Source organism: Heterodontus francisci, chromosome 1, assembly GCF_036365525.1.
Source record: "Heterodontus francisci isolate sHetFra1 chromosome 1, sHetFra1.hap1, whole genome shotgun sequence".
Classification (NCBI taxonomy): Eukaryota; Metazoa; Chordata; class Chondrichthyes; order Heterodontiformes; family Heterodontidae; genus Heterodontus; species Heterodontus francisci.
The window spans coordinates 3,037,478-3,054,747 of NC_090371.1; the positions used below are offsets into that span (position 1 = coordinate 3,037,478).

The 17,270-nt window shown below is 44.6% G+C and overlaps 1 protein-coding gene across 1 annotated transcript in view; it reads left to right on the forward strand.

Moving 5' to 3' along the window:
* LOC137373719 (disintegrin and metalloproteinase domain-containing protein 19-like) overlaps positions 1–17,270 on the forward strand; it is a 259,745-nt gene that overhangs the window by 57,382 nt on the left and 185,093 nt on the right. The window contains exon 4 of the mRNA XM_068038956.1: positions 7,667–7,745. Coding sequence (XP_067895057.1) covers positions 7,667–7,745 — 79 coding nt within the window. The remainder of the gene's footprint in view (positions 1–7,666; positions 7,746–17,270) is intronic.

The following is a 17,270-nucleotide window of genomic DNA, read 5'->3' on the forward strand; positions in this document are numbered from 1 at the left end:
TTTAAACAGAGGTAAAACGTTAGCAGTTCTCCAATTCTCCAGCACCACACCTGTATCCAGTGAGGACTGGGAAATGATGGTCCGACCCTCTGCTATTTCCTCTCTCACTTCTTTTAACAGCCTAGGGTACATTTCATCCGGCCCTGGTGATTTATCAACTTTCAAGGATGCTAATCTCATTAATACTTCCTCTCTCCCTATGTTTATCACATCCAATACTCCACACTCTTCCTCCTTAACTACAATATCTGCATCGTCCCCCTCTTTTGTGACGACAGACACAAAGTATTCATTAAGAACCATACCAATACTTTCCACTCCTACACATAGATTACCTTTTTGGTCATTTATGGGCCCTGCTTAGTTATCCTCTTACTCTTAATGTATTGATAAAACATCTTTGGGTTCACCTTAATTTTGATTGCCAATATTCTTTCATGCCCTCTCTTTGTTTTCTTAATTTCCTTTTTGATTTCACCCCTCCACTTTTTATACTCCTCTCGGCTTTCTGTAGTATTGAGTTCTCGGTGTCAAACATAAGCTTTCCTTTTCTGCCTTATCTTACCCTGTAATCTCCTTGACATCCATGAGGCTCTAGATTTGGCGCCTCTCCTTTTTTCTTTGTGGGAACATGTTTACTCTGAACCCCTTGAATCTCCCCTTTGAATGCCTCCCACTGTACTGACACTGATTTACCTTCAAGTAGCTGTTTCCAGTCCACTTTCACTAAATCACTCCTCAGTTTAGTAAAATTGGCCTTGCCCCAATTGAGAACTCTAACTCCTGTTCTATCTCTGTCCTTTTCCATAATTATATTAAAACTGACTGAATTATAATCACTACCACCAAAATGCTTTCCCACTGCCACTCCTTCCACCTGCCCATCTTCATTTCCTAAAACGAAGTCTAAAACTGTTCCCTCTCTTGTTGAACTTGCTACAGACTGGGCAAAAAAGTTCTCCTGAATACACCTCAAGAATTCTGCTCTCTCAATTCCTTTCACACTAAAACTATCCCAGTTAATATTGGGGTAATTAAAATCCCCTACTATTACTGCCCTATTGTTCTTGCACTTCTCAGAGATTTACCTACATATCTGCTCTTTTACCTCCCTCTGACTGTTTGGGGGTCTATAGTACACTCCCAGCAGTGTGATTGCCCTGTTTTTGTTCCTTAGCTCGATCCATATGGCCTCATTTGATGAACCTTCCAATATATCATCCCTCCTCACAGCTGTAATAGTTTCCTTGACCAGAATTGCCACTCCCCATCCTTTCTTATTCCCCCTCCCTATCACGTCTGAAAATCCTGTAACCAGGAACGTTGAGCTGCCAATCGTGTCCCTCCTTAAGCCATGTTTCTGTAATAGCTATGATATCATACCGTCACGTGTCTATCTGTGTCCTCAGCTCATCTGCTTTATTTGCTATACTCCTTGCATTGAAATAGATACCCTTGAGCACTGCCAAACTTTTTATTTTTATTTTCTATCCATTATTTCCTCTGTCTCCCAGACTCATCCATTAATTTTCTGGCTCCCATTTTAATTTCTGATTTTTTCCCAGCTGAGTCTACCCTCAGGTCCCCATCCCCCTGCCAAACTAGTTTAAACCCTGTCCAACAGCACTAGCAAAACATCCCGCAAGGAACTCAGTCCCGGCTCTGTTCAGGTTCAAACAGTCCAGTCTGTACAGATCCCATCTCCCCCAGAGCCGGTCTCAATGTCCCAGGAATCTGAAGCCCTCCCTCCTGCACCATCTTTCCAGTCACACATTCATCTGTCTTATCCTTCTATTTTGATACTCACTTGTGCGAGGCACTGGGAGTAATCCGGAGATTACTACTTTTGAGGTCCTGCTTGCTGATTTCTTACCTAGCTCCCTAAATTCTGACTGCAAGACCACATCCCTCTTTCTATCTTTGTCATTGGTTCCGATGTGGACCACGACTGCTGGCTGTTCATCCTCCCCCTTCAGGATGCTCTGCAGCCGCCCAGTGACATTCTTGACTCTGGCACCAGGGAGGCAACACACCATCCTGGATTCACGTCTGCAGCCACAGAAACACCTGTCTGTTCCCCTGACTATTGAATCACCGATCACTATGGCTCTTCCAGTCTTCCCTGTACCCCCCTGTGCAGCTGAGCCACCCGTGGTGTCATGGACTTGGCTCTGGCTGCACTCCCCAGGTGAAGCATCACTTTCCTCAGTATTCAGACCTGTTGGAGAGTGAGATGCACTCAGGGGTCTCCTGCACTACCTGCCTGATTCTTTTTGACTGCCTGGTGGTCACTCATTCCCTCTTTCCCTGCATAGTCTCAAGCTGTGGAGTGATCACATCTATAAACATGCTATCCACATAGCTCTCATCCTCATGAATGCACCGCGGTGTCGCCAGCTGCCGCTCAAGTTCCAAAAGCTGGAGCTCAAGCTGCTGCAATTGACAACACTTCCTGCACAAATGGTTCTCTAGGATACGAGAAGCAGCCTGGAGCTCCCACATAGCACAGGAGGTGCACTCTCGAGGTTGAAGCAACCCTGTCATTCCTTTATTTATTAGTTGACCCTTTGTTACTGCTAAAAAAAACCTTACCAATACTACAACAGCTTAGAATTATTCATAAAATCTTACTGGTACTGATAAATCCTACTAAAAATCAATACAGTTCACCAGTTAAAATAAACCTTACTCAAAAATAAACCCAGCTACTCATATTCCTTATTATTATGCTATTTACACACACACCCTAACAATAATGTAGTAACTCAGCTATTTAGAGTTATTCCCTAATAGCAGTTACTCACCAACCAATCACCTTGCAACTTTCCTGTGATGTCACTGCTTACTTTGTTTTCAAACTCTGGCACTCCTGGACACCTCTCCGCTCCTCTCCTGGAAGGTAAGTGCTCTAGGCCATGATCCTCGAGCTGTATTTATCTGCTCCTCGCTCCGTGTTCTCCCCACAGGTCTGCTCCTCTCCTGGAAGGTAAGTGCTCTAGGCCATGATCCTCGAGCTGTATTTATCTGTTCCTCGCTCCGTGTTCTCCCCACAGGTCTGCTCCTCTCCTGGAAGGTAAGTGCTCTAGGCCATGATCCTCGAGCTGTATTTATCTGTTCCTCGCTCCGTGTTCTCCCCACAGGTCTGCTCCTCTCCTGGAAGGTAAGTGCTCTAGGCCATGATCCTCGAGCTGTATTTATCTGTTCCTCGCTCCGTGTTCTCCCCACAGGTCCGCTCCTCTCCTGGAAGGTAAGTGCTCTAGGCCATGATCCTCGAGCTGTATTTATCTGCTCCTCGCTCCGTGTTCTCCCCACAGGTCTGCTCCTCTCCTGGAAGGTAAGTGCTCTAGGCCATGATCCTCGAGCTGTATTTATCTGCTCCTCGCTCCGTGTTCTCCCCACAGGTCCGCTCCTCTCCGCTGCTGTCCCTGAGGTTTGGGAGCATTTTAAAATTCAGCAAAGGAGGGGCAAGAAAAAGATTCAGAAAGGGAAAATAGAATCTGAGAGCAAAATAGCGAGAAACATAAAAACAGACTGTAAAAGCTTCTACAGGTATGTAAAAAGGAAAAGATTAGCAAAGACAAATATGGGTCCATTACAAGTGGAGTCAGGTGAATATATAGTGGGGAATGAGAAAATGGCAGAGAAACTGAACAAATACTTTGTGTCTGTCTTCACAGAGGAAAATACCAAAAACCTCCCAGAAATAATAGAGAATCAAGGAACTAGTATAAATGAGGAACTGCAAGATATTAGAACAAAGAACAAAGATAATTACAGCACAGGAACAGGCCCTTCGGCCCTCCAAGCCTGCGCCGATCCAGATCCTCTCTCTAAACATGTCGCTATTTTCTAAGGTTCTGTATCTCTTTTCTTCCTGCCCATTCATGTATCTGTCTAGATACATCTTAAAAGACTCCATCGTGCCCGCATCTACCACCTCCGCTGGCAATGCGTTCCAGGTGCCCACCACCCTCTGCGTAAAGAACTTTCCACGCATATCCCCCCTAAACTTTTCCCCTTTCACTTTGAACTCGTGTCCTCTAGTAATTGAATCCCCCACTCTGGGAAAAAGCCTCTTGCTATCCACCCTGTCTATACCTCTCATGATTTTGTACACCTCAATCAGGTCCCCCCTCAACCTCCGTCTTTCTAATGAAAATAATCCTAATCTGCTCAACCTCTCTTAATAGCTAGCGCCCTCCATACCAGGCAACATCCTGGTGAACCTCCTCTGCACCCTCTCCAAAGCATCCACATCCTTTTGATAATGTGGCGACCAGAACTGTACACAGTATTCCAAATGTGGCCGAACCAAAGTCCTATACAACTGTAACATGACCTGCCAACTCTTGTACTCAATGCCCCGTCCGATGAAGGAAAGCATGCCGTATGCCTTCTTGACCACTCTATTTACCTGCGTTGCCACCTTCAGGGAACAGTGGACCTGAACACCCACATCTCTCTGGACATCAATTTTCCCCAGGACTTTTCCATTTAATATTGGTCAAAAAAAATACAATAGTACTAGAGAAATTAATGAGACTAAAAGTTGATAAATCCCCTGGACCTGATGAGCTACATCCCAGAGTATTGAAAGAGGTAGCTGTAGAGATAGTGGATGATTATCTTTCAAAATTCTATAGACTCTGGAATGGTTCCTGCAGATTGGATAGAGGCAATTGTAACCCCACTATTTAAGAAAGGAGGGAGAGAGAAAACAGGGACCTACAGACCTGTTAGCCTAACATCAGTTGCAGGGAAAATGCTAGAATCTACAATAAAGGATATGATAACAGGACACTTAGGAAACAATGGTACGATTGGGCAGGGTCAAGATCGATTTATGAAAGAGAAATCATGTTTAACAGAGCAGATATGGAGGAACCAGTGGATGTGGTGTATTTGGATTTTCAGAGGGCTCGAAATGAGATCCCCACATGAGGTTAGTAAACAAAACTAGAGCACATGGCATTGGGGGAATATACTGCAATGGATTGAGAATTGGTTAATGGACACAAAACAGAGAGTAGGAATAAATAAAAACAAGAAATGCTGGAACCACTCAGCAGGTCTGGCAGCATCTGTGGAAAGAGAAGCAGAGTTAACGTTTTGGGTCAGTGACCCTTCTTCGGAACTGACAAATATTAGAAAAGTCACAGATTATAAACAAGTGAGGTGGGGGTGGGGCAAGAGATAACAAAGGAGAAGGTGTAGATTGGACCAGGCCACATAGCTGACCAAAAGGTCACGGAGCAAGGGCAAACAATATGTTAATGGTGTGTTGAAAGACAAAGCATTAGTACAGATTAGCTGTTAATACACTGAATATTGAACAGCAGCAAGTGCAAACCTGAAAAAAAAAACAGTGGGTAAGCAAACTGAACAAACTAAGATGAAATGAAATAAATGCAAAAAAAAGATTGTAAAAAATGTAAAAAAGAATGTGAAAAAAAGGAAGAAAAAATAACTAAAAATGAAAGTGAAATGGGGGGCTGTCATGCTCTGAAATTATTGAACTCAGTGTTCAGTCCGGCAGGCTGTAGTGAGCCTAATCGGTAGATGAGATGCTGTTCCTCGAGCTTGCGTTGATGTTCACTGGAACACTGCAGCAATCCCAGGACAGAGATGTGAGCATGAGAGCAGGGGGGAGTGTTGAAATGGCAAGCAACCGGAATAGGAATAAATAGGTCATTATCTTGTTGGCAGGCTGTGACTAGTGGGGTACAACTACTTGGGGGCCCAGCTATTCACAATCTATATCAATGATTTGGATGTGGGGATTAAATGTAATATTTCTAAGTTTGCAGATAGCACAAAACCAGGCGGAAGTGTGAGTTGTGAGGAGGATGCAAAGACGCTTGAAGGGGATTTGGAAAGGCTAAGTGAGTGTGCAAAAATTTGGCAAATGGAATACAATGTGGAGAAATGTGACGTTATCCACTTTGGTCAGAAAAACAGAAATGGTGAGAGGCTGGGAAGTGTTGCACTTCAAAAGAACTTAGGTGTCCTTGTTCATGAGTCACAGAAAGCTAACATGCAGGTACAGCAAGTAATTAAGAAAGCAAATGGTATGTTGGCCTTTACTACAAGAGGATTTGAGTATTGGAATAAAGATCTCTTGCTGCAATTTTATAGAGCCTTGGTGAGACCGTACCTGGAGTATTGCATGCAGTTTTGGTCTCCTTACCTAAGGAAAAATACACTTGTCATAGAGGGAGTGCAACAAAGGTTCACCAAACTAATTCCTAGGATGGAGGGGTTGCCGTTTAGGAAAGATTAAATAGACTGGATCTTTATTCTCTGCAGTTCAGAAGAATGATAGGTGATCTCATTCAAACATACAAAATTCTTACAGGGCTCGACAGGGTGGATGCAGGAAGGATGTTTTCCCTGGCCGGGGAGTCAAGAACCGGGCACACAGTCTCAGAATAAGTGGCAGGCCATTTAGGGCAGAGATGAGGAGGAATTTCTTCACTGAGTGGTGAATCTTTGGCATTCAGTGTCACAGAGGGCTGTGGAGGCTCAGTCATTGAATATGTTCAAGGCAGAGATCGAGGGATAGAAACATAGAAAATCGGAGCAGGAGTAGGCCATTCGGCCCTTCGAGCCTGCTCCGCCATTCATTATGATCATGGCTGATCATACCAGGAAAATGGTATTGAAGTAGAAGATCAGCCATGTTCACAGTGAATGGCACAGCAGGCTCAAAGGGCTGAATGGCCTACTCCTGCTCCTATTTCTTGTGTTCTTATGTACACTTGTTCCTGCAACTGACTTAGAGTTTCACTGGGCTAAGGAAGTGTCTCTAAAGTACACTGGGTTAAGGGAGTGTCTCTAAATTACACTGGGCAGTGGGACTGTCTGGAAGTTGCAAATTGAGAGTGAGGAGATACTGGAAAGGCCGGCTATGTTGAGGGTAGATAAGTCACCTGGTCCAGATGGCTTGTATCCCAGATTGCTAAAGGAAGTGGGGGTGGAGATAGCGAAAAGGCTTGTCATAATCTTCTCTGGATATGGGGAAGGTGGCAGAGGATTGGAGAGTGGCAAATGTGACACCCTTATTGAAGAAAGGGCACAAGGACAATCCTAGTAACTACAGGCCAGTTAGTTTAACATCAGTGATGGGTAAGGTTTTAGAAACAATAATCAGGGAAAATATCAACCGACGCTTGGAGAGGTTTGAGTTAATAAAGGAGAGTCAGCACGGATTTGTAAAAAGCAGATCGTCCTTGTCTAATCTAATTGATTTTTGATGTAGTAACAGAAGGTTGATGAAGGTAATGTGGTGGATGTTGTTTATAAGGAGTTTAAGAAAATGTTTGATCAGGTACCACATGAAAGGCTGGTTATCAAAATTGAGGCTCATGGAAAAGGAGGGTCAGTGTCCATTTGGGTAAAAAATTGGCTTAAGGACAGAAAACAGTGAGTCGTAGTAAGTAAAAACAAAATGTGCTGGAAATGCTCAGCAGGTCAATCAGCATCTGTGGCGATAGAAACAGACTTAACGTTTCAGGTCAATGACCTTTCATCAGATGATGTTTAATAGATTTCAGTGGGCTGTAGGAGTGTTTCTAAATTAGATCAGTTGCAAAGAGTGTCTCTATGTTACACTGCACTGCGGGGGTGTTGAATAGTTTGGTCTTTAGTCTCTTTGTTTGCTTCACAGTCAACTGATCGGCTCAGGTTACGTGGAGACACATTACAAAGAGGATGGGACACGAGTGACGATAACCCCAAATTACACAGTGAGTCTGGCGGCAGAGATGGGGGGGAGGGGGTTCAGGGTGCATTGGGGATGTGGAGAGGGTGCTTGGCTGTCAAGGGTGGGTGTGCTGGGTTGTGGCAGGGTGGGGTCGTGAGTTGGGAAGTGTTGTTGGGGGATTTGGGGAGTATTGATGTCCAGATTGATGAGGTATATGCGTCCGTATATTGATCCCAGATAGATTCATTTATGGCACAGAAGGAGGCCATTCAGCCCAGCGACTCCATGCCAGCTCTCCATGAAGCTATCCTGTTAGCCCCACTCCCCAGCTCAGTCTCCGTAACCCTGCAAGTTTATTTCCCTCAAGTGCCCATCCAGTTTCCTTTTGAAACCATTAATTCTCTTCACTTCCACCTCCCTTGTGGACAGTGAGTTCCAGGTCATTACCACTCGCTGTGTTAGAAAGTTCTTCCTCACATTCCCCCTGCATCTCTTGCCCATATCCGTCACTCTGTGTTGCCTAGTCCTTGTACCATCAGTTAATGGAAACAATTTTTCCTTGTCTAACTTGTCTAAACCTGTCATAATCTTATACACTTCTATTAAATCTCCTCTCAATCTCCTTTGCTCCAGGGAGAACAACCCCAGCTTATCCAACCTAACCTGATAACTAAAATCCTCTATCCCTGGAACCATTCTGGTAAATCTCCTCTGCTCCCTCTCAAGGACCCTCACATCCTTCCTGAAGTGTGGTGACCAGAACTGGATGCAATACTCCAGTTGTGGCCTAACCAGAGCTTTATAAAGGTTCAGCAGAACTTCCCTGCTTTTGTACTCAATGCTTCTATTTATGAATCCCAAGATCCCGTAACCTTTACTAACCACTCTCTCAATGTGTCCTGCCACCTTCAAAGAACAAAGAACAAAGAAAATTACAGCACAGGAACAGGCCCTTCGGCCCTCCAAGCCTGCGCCGATCCAGATCCTCTATCTAAACATGTCGCCTATTTTCTAAGGGTCTGTATCTCTTTACTTCCTGCCCATTCATGTATCTGTCTAGATACATCTTAAAAGACGCTATCGTGCCCGCGTCTACCACCTCCGCTGGCAACGCGTTCCAGGCACCCACCACCCTCTGCGTAAAGAACTTTCCACGCATATCCCCCCTAAACTTTTCCCCTCTCACTTTGAACTCGTGACCCCTAGTAATTGAATCCCCCACTCTGGGGGGAAAAAGCTTCTTGCAATCCACCCTGTCTATACCTCTCATGATTTTGTACACCTCAATCAGGTCCCCCCCTCAACCTCCGCCTTTCTAATGAAAATAATCCTAATCTACTCAAACCGGAGCACCCGGCAGAAACCCACGCGGTCACAGGGAGAACTTGCAAACTCCGCACAGGCAGTAACCAGAACTGAACCTGGGTCACTGGAGCTGTGAGGCTGCGGTGCTAACCACTTCGCTGCACTGTGCCCGCCCAAATCTTTGGCAAATTTTGAGATTGTCTGTATTCCAAGATCCACGGCATTTGTATGTAGCAAAAAAAAGCAGTGTTCCCAGCACTGACCCTTGGGGAGCACCACTGTCTACCACCTTCCAGTCTGAAAAACAAACATTTACCACAACTTGCTGTTTTCTGTCCTTAAGATAATTTTTTATCCAACAATTCCATGAGCCTCAATTTTGTTAACCAACTTTTTAATGTTAAAAACGTTGTTAAAATCAATATAGACAACATCCTTCGCATTCCCTTCATCAGCCTTCTCTGTTATTGCATCAAAAAATTCAATTAGATTAGACAAGCATGATCTCTTTTACAAATCCGTGCTAACTATCCTTAATTAACTCAAACCTCTCCAAGCGTTGGTTGATATTTTCCCTGATTATTGTTTCTAAAACCTTACCCACCACTGATGTTAAACTAACTGGCCTGTAGTTATAAGGATTGTCCTTTTGCCCTTTCTTCAATAAGGGTGTCACATTTGACACTCTCCAATCCACTGGCACCTCCCCCATATCCAGGAAAGATTGGTAGATTATGACAAGCCCTTTCGCTATCTCCATCCCCACTTCCTTTAGCAATTTGGGATACAGCCATCTGGACCAGGTGACTTATCAACGTTAAGGATAACCAGCCTTTCCAGTACTTCCTCCCTCTCAATTATTATCCTATCCATTGCTTTTACTCTCTCAGCATCTACCAGTATTTTCAGATTCCTCTTCCTTCGTAAACACTGATACACATTTCATATTCTAGCCTTGCCCTGCATCTTTAAGCATATATCAAACACACTGTCCCTAATAGGCCCCACTCCACCTCTACTACCCACTTGCTATTTACATGTCGGTAGAAGAGTTTTGGATTCACTTTTATGTTAACTGACATTCTGTTCTCATATTCGCTCTTTGCCAGTCTTCACTTCCTCTCTCAACCTATTGTAAATGGCCTGATCCTCACTTGATGAATTCACCTGACATGCATCAGACACCCTCTTTTTTTTGTTTCACCATAATCTCTATCTCCCTCTTCATCCAAGGAGCCCTGATTTTGGTTCCCTTAACTTTCGCCCTTGTTGGAATGTTCCTAGCCTGTACCAGAAGCATCTCTCCCTTAAAAATAACCCATTATTCTGATACAACTCTTTGTGTCAATCGTTGATTCCTGGCTAGATCCCTTCACATCACATTGAAATTAGCCCTCTTCCAATCTAGTCACTCTACCTGATATCATTCCTTGCTTTTCTGCATTACTAGTCTAAACCTTATGATACAATGATCACTCTTCCCCAAGTGCTCCCCACAGACACTTGGTCCACTTGACCTACCTCATTTCCCAGCACCAGATCCAGTAATGCCTCCTTTCTTGTTGGGCTGAGAAATTCATCCCCCTCCTTACCCTTTACTCTAACATTATCCCAACCGATATTTGGGTAATTAAAGTCCCCCAATATCACCACTCTATAGTTCTTGCACATCTCTCTGATTTCCCTGCAGATTTGCTCCTCTCTCTCTATTTGGAGACCTATAGAATACCCCCAGTAGTGTCATCATCACCCTTTTTGCTTCGCATCTCTAACCAAATGGATTCGGTCTTTGCCAACACTACAATGTCTTCCCGAATCACTACTGCCAACCCCACCTCCCTTTATTCCTTCTCTCTTTTCTGAACACTTTATATCCTTGCATATTAAGCGCCCAGTCTTCACCATTTTTAAGCCACGTTTCCATTATTGCCACTACATCAGATTCCCATACTATTATTTCTGTTTGTAGCTCAGTGACCTTTGTGCATTTACACACATGCATTGTAATCCTGTCTTTGCATTCCTCGTAGTCCTTCTCAGTCTGCTTCCATCCAATATGGAACTACTCCCTTCTCTAGTACTGTCTAACACACTCTCATTATACACCTTATTCCTCTTTTCTACTTCGATATGCTGGCGTCCATCCCCCTGCCAATTTAGTTTAAACCCAACACAACCACACTAGTGAATCTCCCCACGTGGACATTGGTCCCAGTTGTGTTGAGGTGCAACCCAACCCTTTTGAATAGGTGCCCCCTGCCCCAGAACTGGTTCCATTGCGCCAAGAATCTGAAGCTCTCCCTCCAGCACCATGCTTCAAGCCACGCATTGACCCTCTCTAACTTCCTATTTCTATTTTTGCCTTGTAGATGGTGGACAGGCTTTGGGGAGTCAGGAGGTGAGTTACTCGCCTCAAGATTCCTAGCCTCTGACCTGCTCTTGTAGCCACGATATTTATATGGCTACTCCAGTTCAGTTTCTGGTCAATGGTAGCCCGTAGGATGTTGATAGTGGGGGATTCAGCGATGGTAATGCCATTGAATGTCAAGGGGAGATGGTTAGATTCTCTCTTGTTGAAGATGGTCATTGCCTGGCACTTGTGTGGCACGAATGTTACTTGCCACTTATCAGCACAAGCCTGGATATTGTCCAGGTCTTGCTACATTTCTACACTGACTGCTTCAGTATCTGAGGAGTCACGAATGGTGCTGAACATTGTGCAATCATCCGCGAACATCCCCACTTCTGACCTTATGATTGAAGGAAGGTCATTGATGAAGCAGCTGAAGATGGTTGGGCCTAGGACACTACCCTGAGAAACTCCTGCAGTGATGTCCTGGAGCTCAGATGATTGACCTCCAACAACCACAACCATCTTCCTTTGTGCTAGGTATGACTCCAGCCAGCAGAGGGTTTTCCCGCTGAATCCCATTGACCTCAGTTTTGCTAGGGCTCCTTGATGCCATACTCGGTCAAATGCTGCCTTGATGTCAAGGGCAGTCACTCTCATCGCACCTCTTGAGTTCAGCTCTTTTGTCCATGTTTGAACCAAAGCTGTAATTAGGTCAGGAGCTGAGTGGCCCTGGCGGGACCCAAACTGAGCGTCACTGAGCAGGTTATTGCTAAGCAAGAGCCGCTTGATGGCACTGTTGATGACACCTTCCATCACTTTACTGATGATTGAGAGTAGACTGATGGGGCGGTAATTGGCCGGGTTGGATTTGTTCTGCTTTTTGTGTACAGGACATACCCGGGTAGTTTTCCACATTGCCGGGTAGATGCCAGTGTTGTAGCTGTACTGGAACAGCTTGGCTAGGGGTGCGGCAAGTTCTGGAGTACAGGTCTTCAGTACTATTGCCGGAATATTGTCAGGGCCCATAGCTTTTGCAGCATTTTTTTGGGGGGGATGTGGGTGTCACTGCCTAGGTCAGCATTTCATGTCCATCTCTAATTGCACTTGAGAAGGTGGTGGTGAGCTGCCTTCTTGAACCGCTGCAGTCCTTGGGGTGTAGGCACACCCACAGTGCTGTTTGTATCCAGTGCCTTCAGTCATTTCTTGATATCACGCGGAGTGAATCGAATTGGCTGAAGTCTGGTATCTGTGATGCTGGGGACTTCAGGAGGAGGCTGAGATGGATCATCAACTCGACACTTCTGGCTGAAGATTGTTGCAAATGCTTCAGCCTTATCTTTCGCACTGATGTGCTGGGCTCCCCCATCATTGAGGATGGGGATATTTGTGGAGCCACCTCCTCCAGTTAGTTGTTTAATTGTCCACCACCATTCATGACTGGATGTGGCAGGACTGCAGAGCTTCGATCTGATCCATTGGTTATGGGATCGCTTAGCTCTGTCTATCGCATGCTGGTTCTGCTGTTTGGCCATGCAAGTTGTCCTGGGTTGTACCTTCACCAGGTTGACACCTCATTTTGAGGTATGCCTGGTGCTGCTCCTGGTATGCCCTCTTGCACTCTTCATTGAACCAGGGTTGGTCTCCTGGCTTGATGGTAATGGTAGAGTGGGGGATTTGCCGGGCCATGAGGTTACAGATTGTGGTTGAGTCCAATTCTGCTGCTGCTGATGGCCCACAGCGCCTCATGGATGCCCAGTTTTGACCTGCAGATTTGTTTGGAATCTATTCCATTTAGCACAGTGATAGTGCCACACAACACAATGGACGGTATCCTCAATGTGAAGATGGGACTTGGTTTTCACAAAGACTGTGCAGTGGTCACTGTTACCAATACAGTCATGGACAGATGAATCTGTGTCTTGTCCCATTGTTGACTGAGATAGGGTTTGTGATGGTTCCTTTGAGAATTACAGCTTGCATTTCATCATGGAGTAGACGGAGGATGGTGACAAACTTCTGAGGGCAGCCAAATCTGAGCAGGATGCTGCATAAGCCTTTGCGGTTGACAGAGTCAAATGGTCTTGTGAGGTCATAAAACTTACAGCAGGTACCTCAAAGCACTGGAGAAGTACCAGAGGTACCTGCACAAATCCTCCAGATCTGGTAACAAGAAATGCAGTCCAACAGCAACCTCCTCTTCCAAGCCAAACTGCTCAGCATCGGGGTGCTATCCACCCAAGACCAGCTCCACTGGGTGGGTCATGTTGTCTACATGCCTGACATAAACTCCCGAGGTAACTGTTCTACTCAAGATTTGCTCGCGACAGGAGTCTCCCAGAAGGACAATGGAAACGTTTTAGTGATATCCTCAGAATATCCCTGAAGTGATCAAACATCCCCGTCGACTCATGAGCATTCCTGGTTCATGGATCACAGAATTGTTACAGTACAGAAGGAGGCCATTTGACCTGTCTTGTCTGCACCGACTGTCCTAATGAGCAGTTCACCTAGTGCTACTCCCCTGCCTTCTCCCCATAACCCTGCATATTCTTCCTTTTTATATAACTGTCTAATTCCCTTTTGAATGCTTCAATTGAATCTGCCTCCACCACGTTCTCAGGCAGCGCATTCCAGACTTTAACCACTCATTGTGTGAAAAAGTTTTTCCTCATGTCAATTTTGCTTCTCTTACCGAATACTTTAAATCTGTGCCCTCTCATTCTCGATCCTTTCACGAGTGGGAACAGTTTCTCTCTATCTACTCTGTCCAATCCCCTCATGATTTTGAATACCTCTATCAAATCACCTCTCAGCCTTCTCTTCTCCAAGGAAAACAGTCCTAACTTCTCCAATCTATCTTCATAACTGAAATTCCTCATCCCTGGAACCATTTTCATGAATCTTTTCTGTGCTCTCTCCAATGCCCTCACATCCTTCCTGAAGTGCGGCGCCCAGAATTTGATGCAATACTCCAGCTGAGGCCCTGCTTCCGGTTGCTTGCCATTTCAACACTCCCCCCTGCTCTCATGCTCACATCTCTGTCCTGGGATTGCTGCAGTGTTCCAGTGAACATCAACGAAAGCTCGAGGAACAGCATCTCATCTACCGATTAGGCACACTACAGCCTGCCGGACTGAACATTGAGTTCAATAATTTCAGAGCATGACAGCCCCCCATTTTACTTTCATTTTTAGTTGTTTTTTCTTTTTTCTTTTTTTCATTTTTACATTTTTTACAACCTTTTTTTTTGCATTTATTTCATTTCATCTTAGTTTGTTCAGTTTGCTTACCCCGTTTTTTTCATGTTTGTACTTGCTGATGTTCAATATTCAGTCCGTTAACACCTTATCTGTACTAATGCTTTGTCTTTCAACACACCATTAACATATTGTTTGCCTTTGCTCCATGACCTTTTGGTCAGCTATGTGGCCTTGTCCAATCTACACCTCCTTTGTTATCTCTTGCCCCACCCCCACCTCACTTGCTTATAACCTGTGACATTTTTAGTATTTGCTAGTTCCGAAGGAGGGTCACTGACCTGAAACGTTAACTCTGCTTCTCTTTCCACAGATGCTGCCAGACCTGCTGAGTATTTCCAGCATTTCTTGTTTTTATTTCAGATTTCCAGCATCTGCAGTATTTTGCTTTTATTTTAGTGTCTTATACAATTTCAACATAACTTCCTTGCTCTTGTGCTCTATGCCTCTATTAATAAAGCCCAGGATACTTTCTGCTTTATTAACTGCTCTCTCAACCTGTCCTGCCACCTTCAATGACTTATGCACATACACACCCAGGTCTCTCTGCTCCTGCACTCCTTTAGAATTGTACCCTTTATTCTATATTGTCTCTCCATGTTCTTCCTACCAGAATGAATCACTTCACATTTCTCTGCATTGAACTTCATCTGCCACCTGTCTGCCCATTCCACCAACTTGTCTATGTCCTTTGGAAGTTCTGCCAGGCTAATACCCTGGGGACAGGGGTTCAAATCTGACCACGGCAGCTAGTGGAATTTAAATTCAATTAATAAATAAATACAATTAATTAATCAAATATCTGGAATTGAAAGCCAGTCTCAGTAATGGTGCTATAAAACTATCATCGAATGTGGTAACAAAATAACCCATCTGGTTCATGAATGTCCTTTATAATCTCCTTACCTGGTCTGGCCTACATGTGACTCCAGACCCACAGCAATGATATTGTCTCTTAACTACCCTCTGAAATGGCCGAGCAAGACATTCAGTTCAAGGGCAATCAGGGATGAGTAACAAATGCTGGCCTTGCCAGTGATACCCACATCTCATGAATGAATAAAAATAAGCTATCCTGCTGTCAGTTTACAATGCTTCCAACTTTCATATTATCCCCAAACTTTTGACCAGTGCCTCCACAATTTCCACTCTCACTTCCCTCAGTATCCTTGGACGCATCTCATCTGGTCCTGGTGCTTTATCCACTTTAAATACAGACAGCCTATCCAACACCTCCTCCTTATCAATTTTAAACCCTTCCTAGTGTCTGAATTACCTCCTCTTTCACCATTCCCAAGGAAGAAGATGCAACCCAGGCAAAGACCAATGCAAAGTATTCATTTTATACACCTGTGGAGAGAGAAGCAGAGTTAACGTTTCGGGTCAGTGACCTTTCTTCGGAACGGTGTTCGAAACATTAACTCTGCTTCTCTCTCCACAGATGCTGCCAGACCTGCTGAGTATTTCCAGCATTTCTTGTTTTTATTTCAGATTTCCAGCATCCGCAATATTTTGCTTTTATTCATTTAATACCTCAGCTATGCCCTCTGCCTCCATGTGTAAATCCCCTTTCTGGTCCCTAACCGGCCCCACTCCTCCTTTTACCACCCTTTTACTATTTATATGCCGATAGAAAACTTTGGGATTTTCTTTAATGCTAGCTGCCAGTCTCTTTGCATGCTCTCTCTTTGCTTCTCTTATTTGTTTTTTCACTTCCCCTCTGGACCTTCTATATTCAGCCTGGTTCTCAATAGTATTTTCTACCTGGCATCTGTCATAAGCACACTTTTTCTTCTTTATCTTAATCTCTATCTCTTTTGTCATCCAGGGAGCTCTGGATTTGTTTGCTCAACTTTTCCCCTTCAAGGGAAAATACCTTGACTGTGCCCAAACTACCTTTGAAGGTAGCCCATTGTTCAGCTACTGGTTTTCCTGCCAGCCTTTGACTCCAATTTATTCGCCCCAGCTCCATTCTTATCCCATTGAAGTTGGCCTTCCCCCAGTTAATTATTCTTACTGTGGATTATTCTTTGTCCTTTTCCATAGTCAGCCTAAACCTTTATAATACAATGATTCACTTTCCCCTAAATGATCTCCGACTGATACTTGATCCGCTTGGCCCACCTCAGTCCCAAGAACCTTTCTCCTTTCTTGTTGGACTAGCAACATACTGTTATAGAAATTTTCCCTGAACACTCGAGGAACTCTGGCCCCTCTCTGCCCTTTACCAGACTACATTTGGATAATTAAAGGCTCTCATTATAACTACCCTATAATTTTTGCACCTGTCATTTGCACCTTGCAAATTTGTTCCTCCACGTCCCTCCCACTAGCTGGTGGTCTATAGACAACACTGAGCAATATAACTGCACATTTTTTGTTCCTTAGCTCCAGACAAATTGATTCTGTCCTCGACCCCTCTGGGACATCCTTTTTCTCCAGCACTGCAATGCCCTCCTTAATCAAGGTAGCCAGGAAGGAACTGAAGAATGGACTGAGGAGAGCTAGAAGGGGACATGAAAAAGTCTTGGCGGGTAGGATTAAGGAAAATCCCAAGGCGTTCTACACTTATGTGAGGAACAAGAGGATGGCCAGAGTGAGGGTAGGGCCGATCAGGGATAGTGGAGGGAACTTGTGCCTGGAGTCGGAGGAG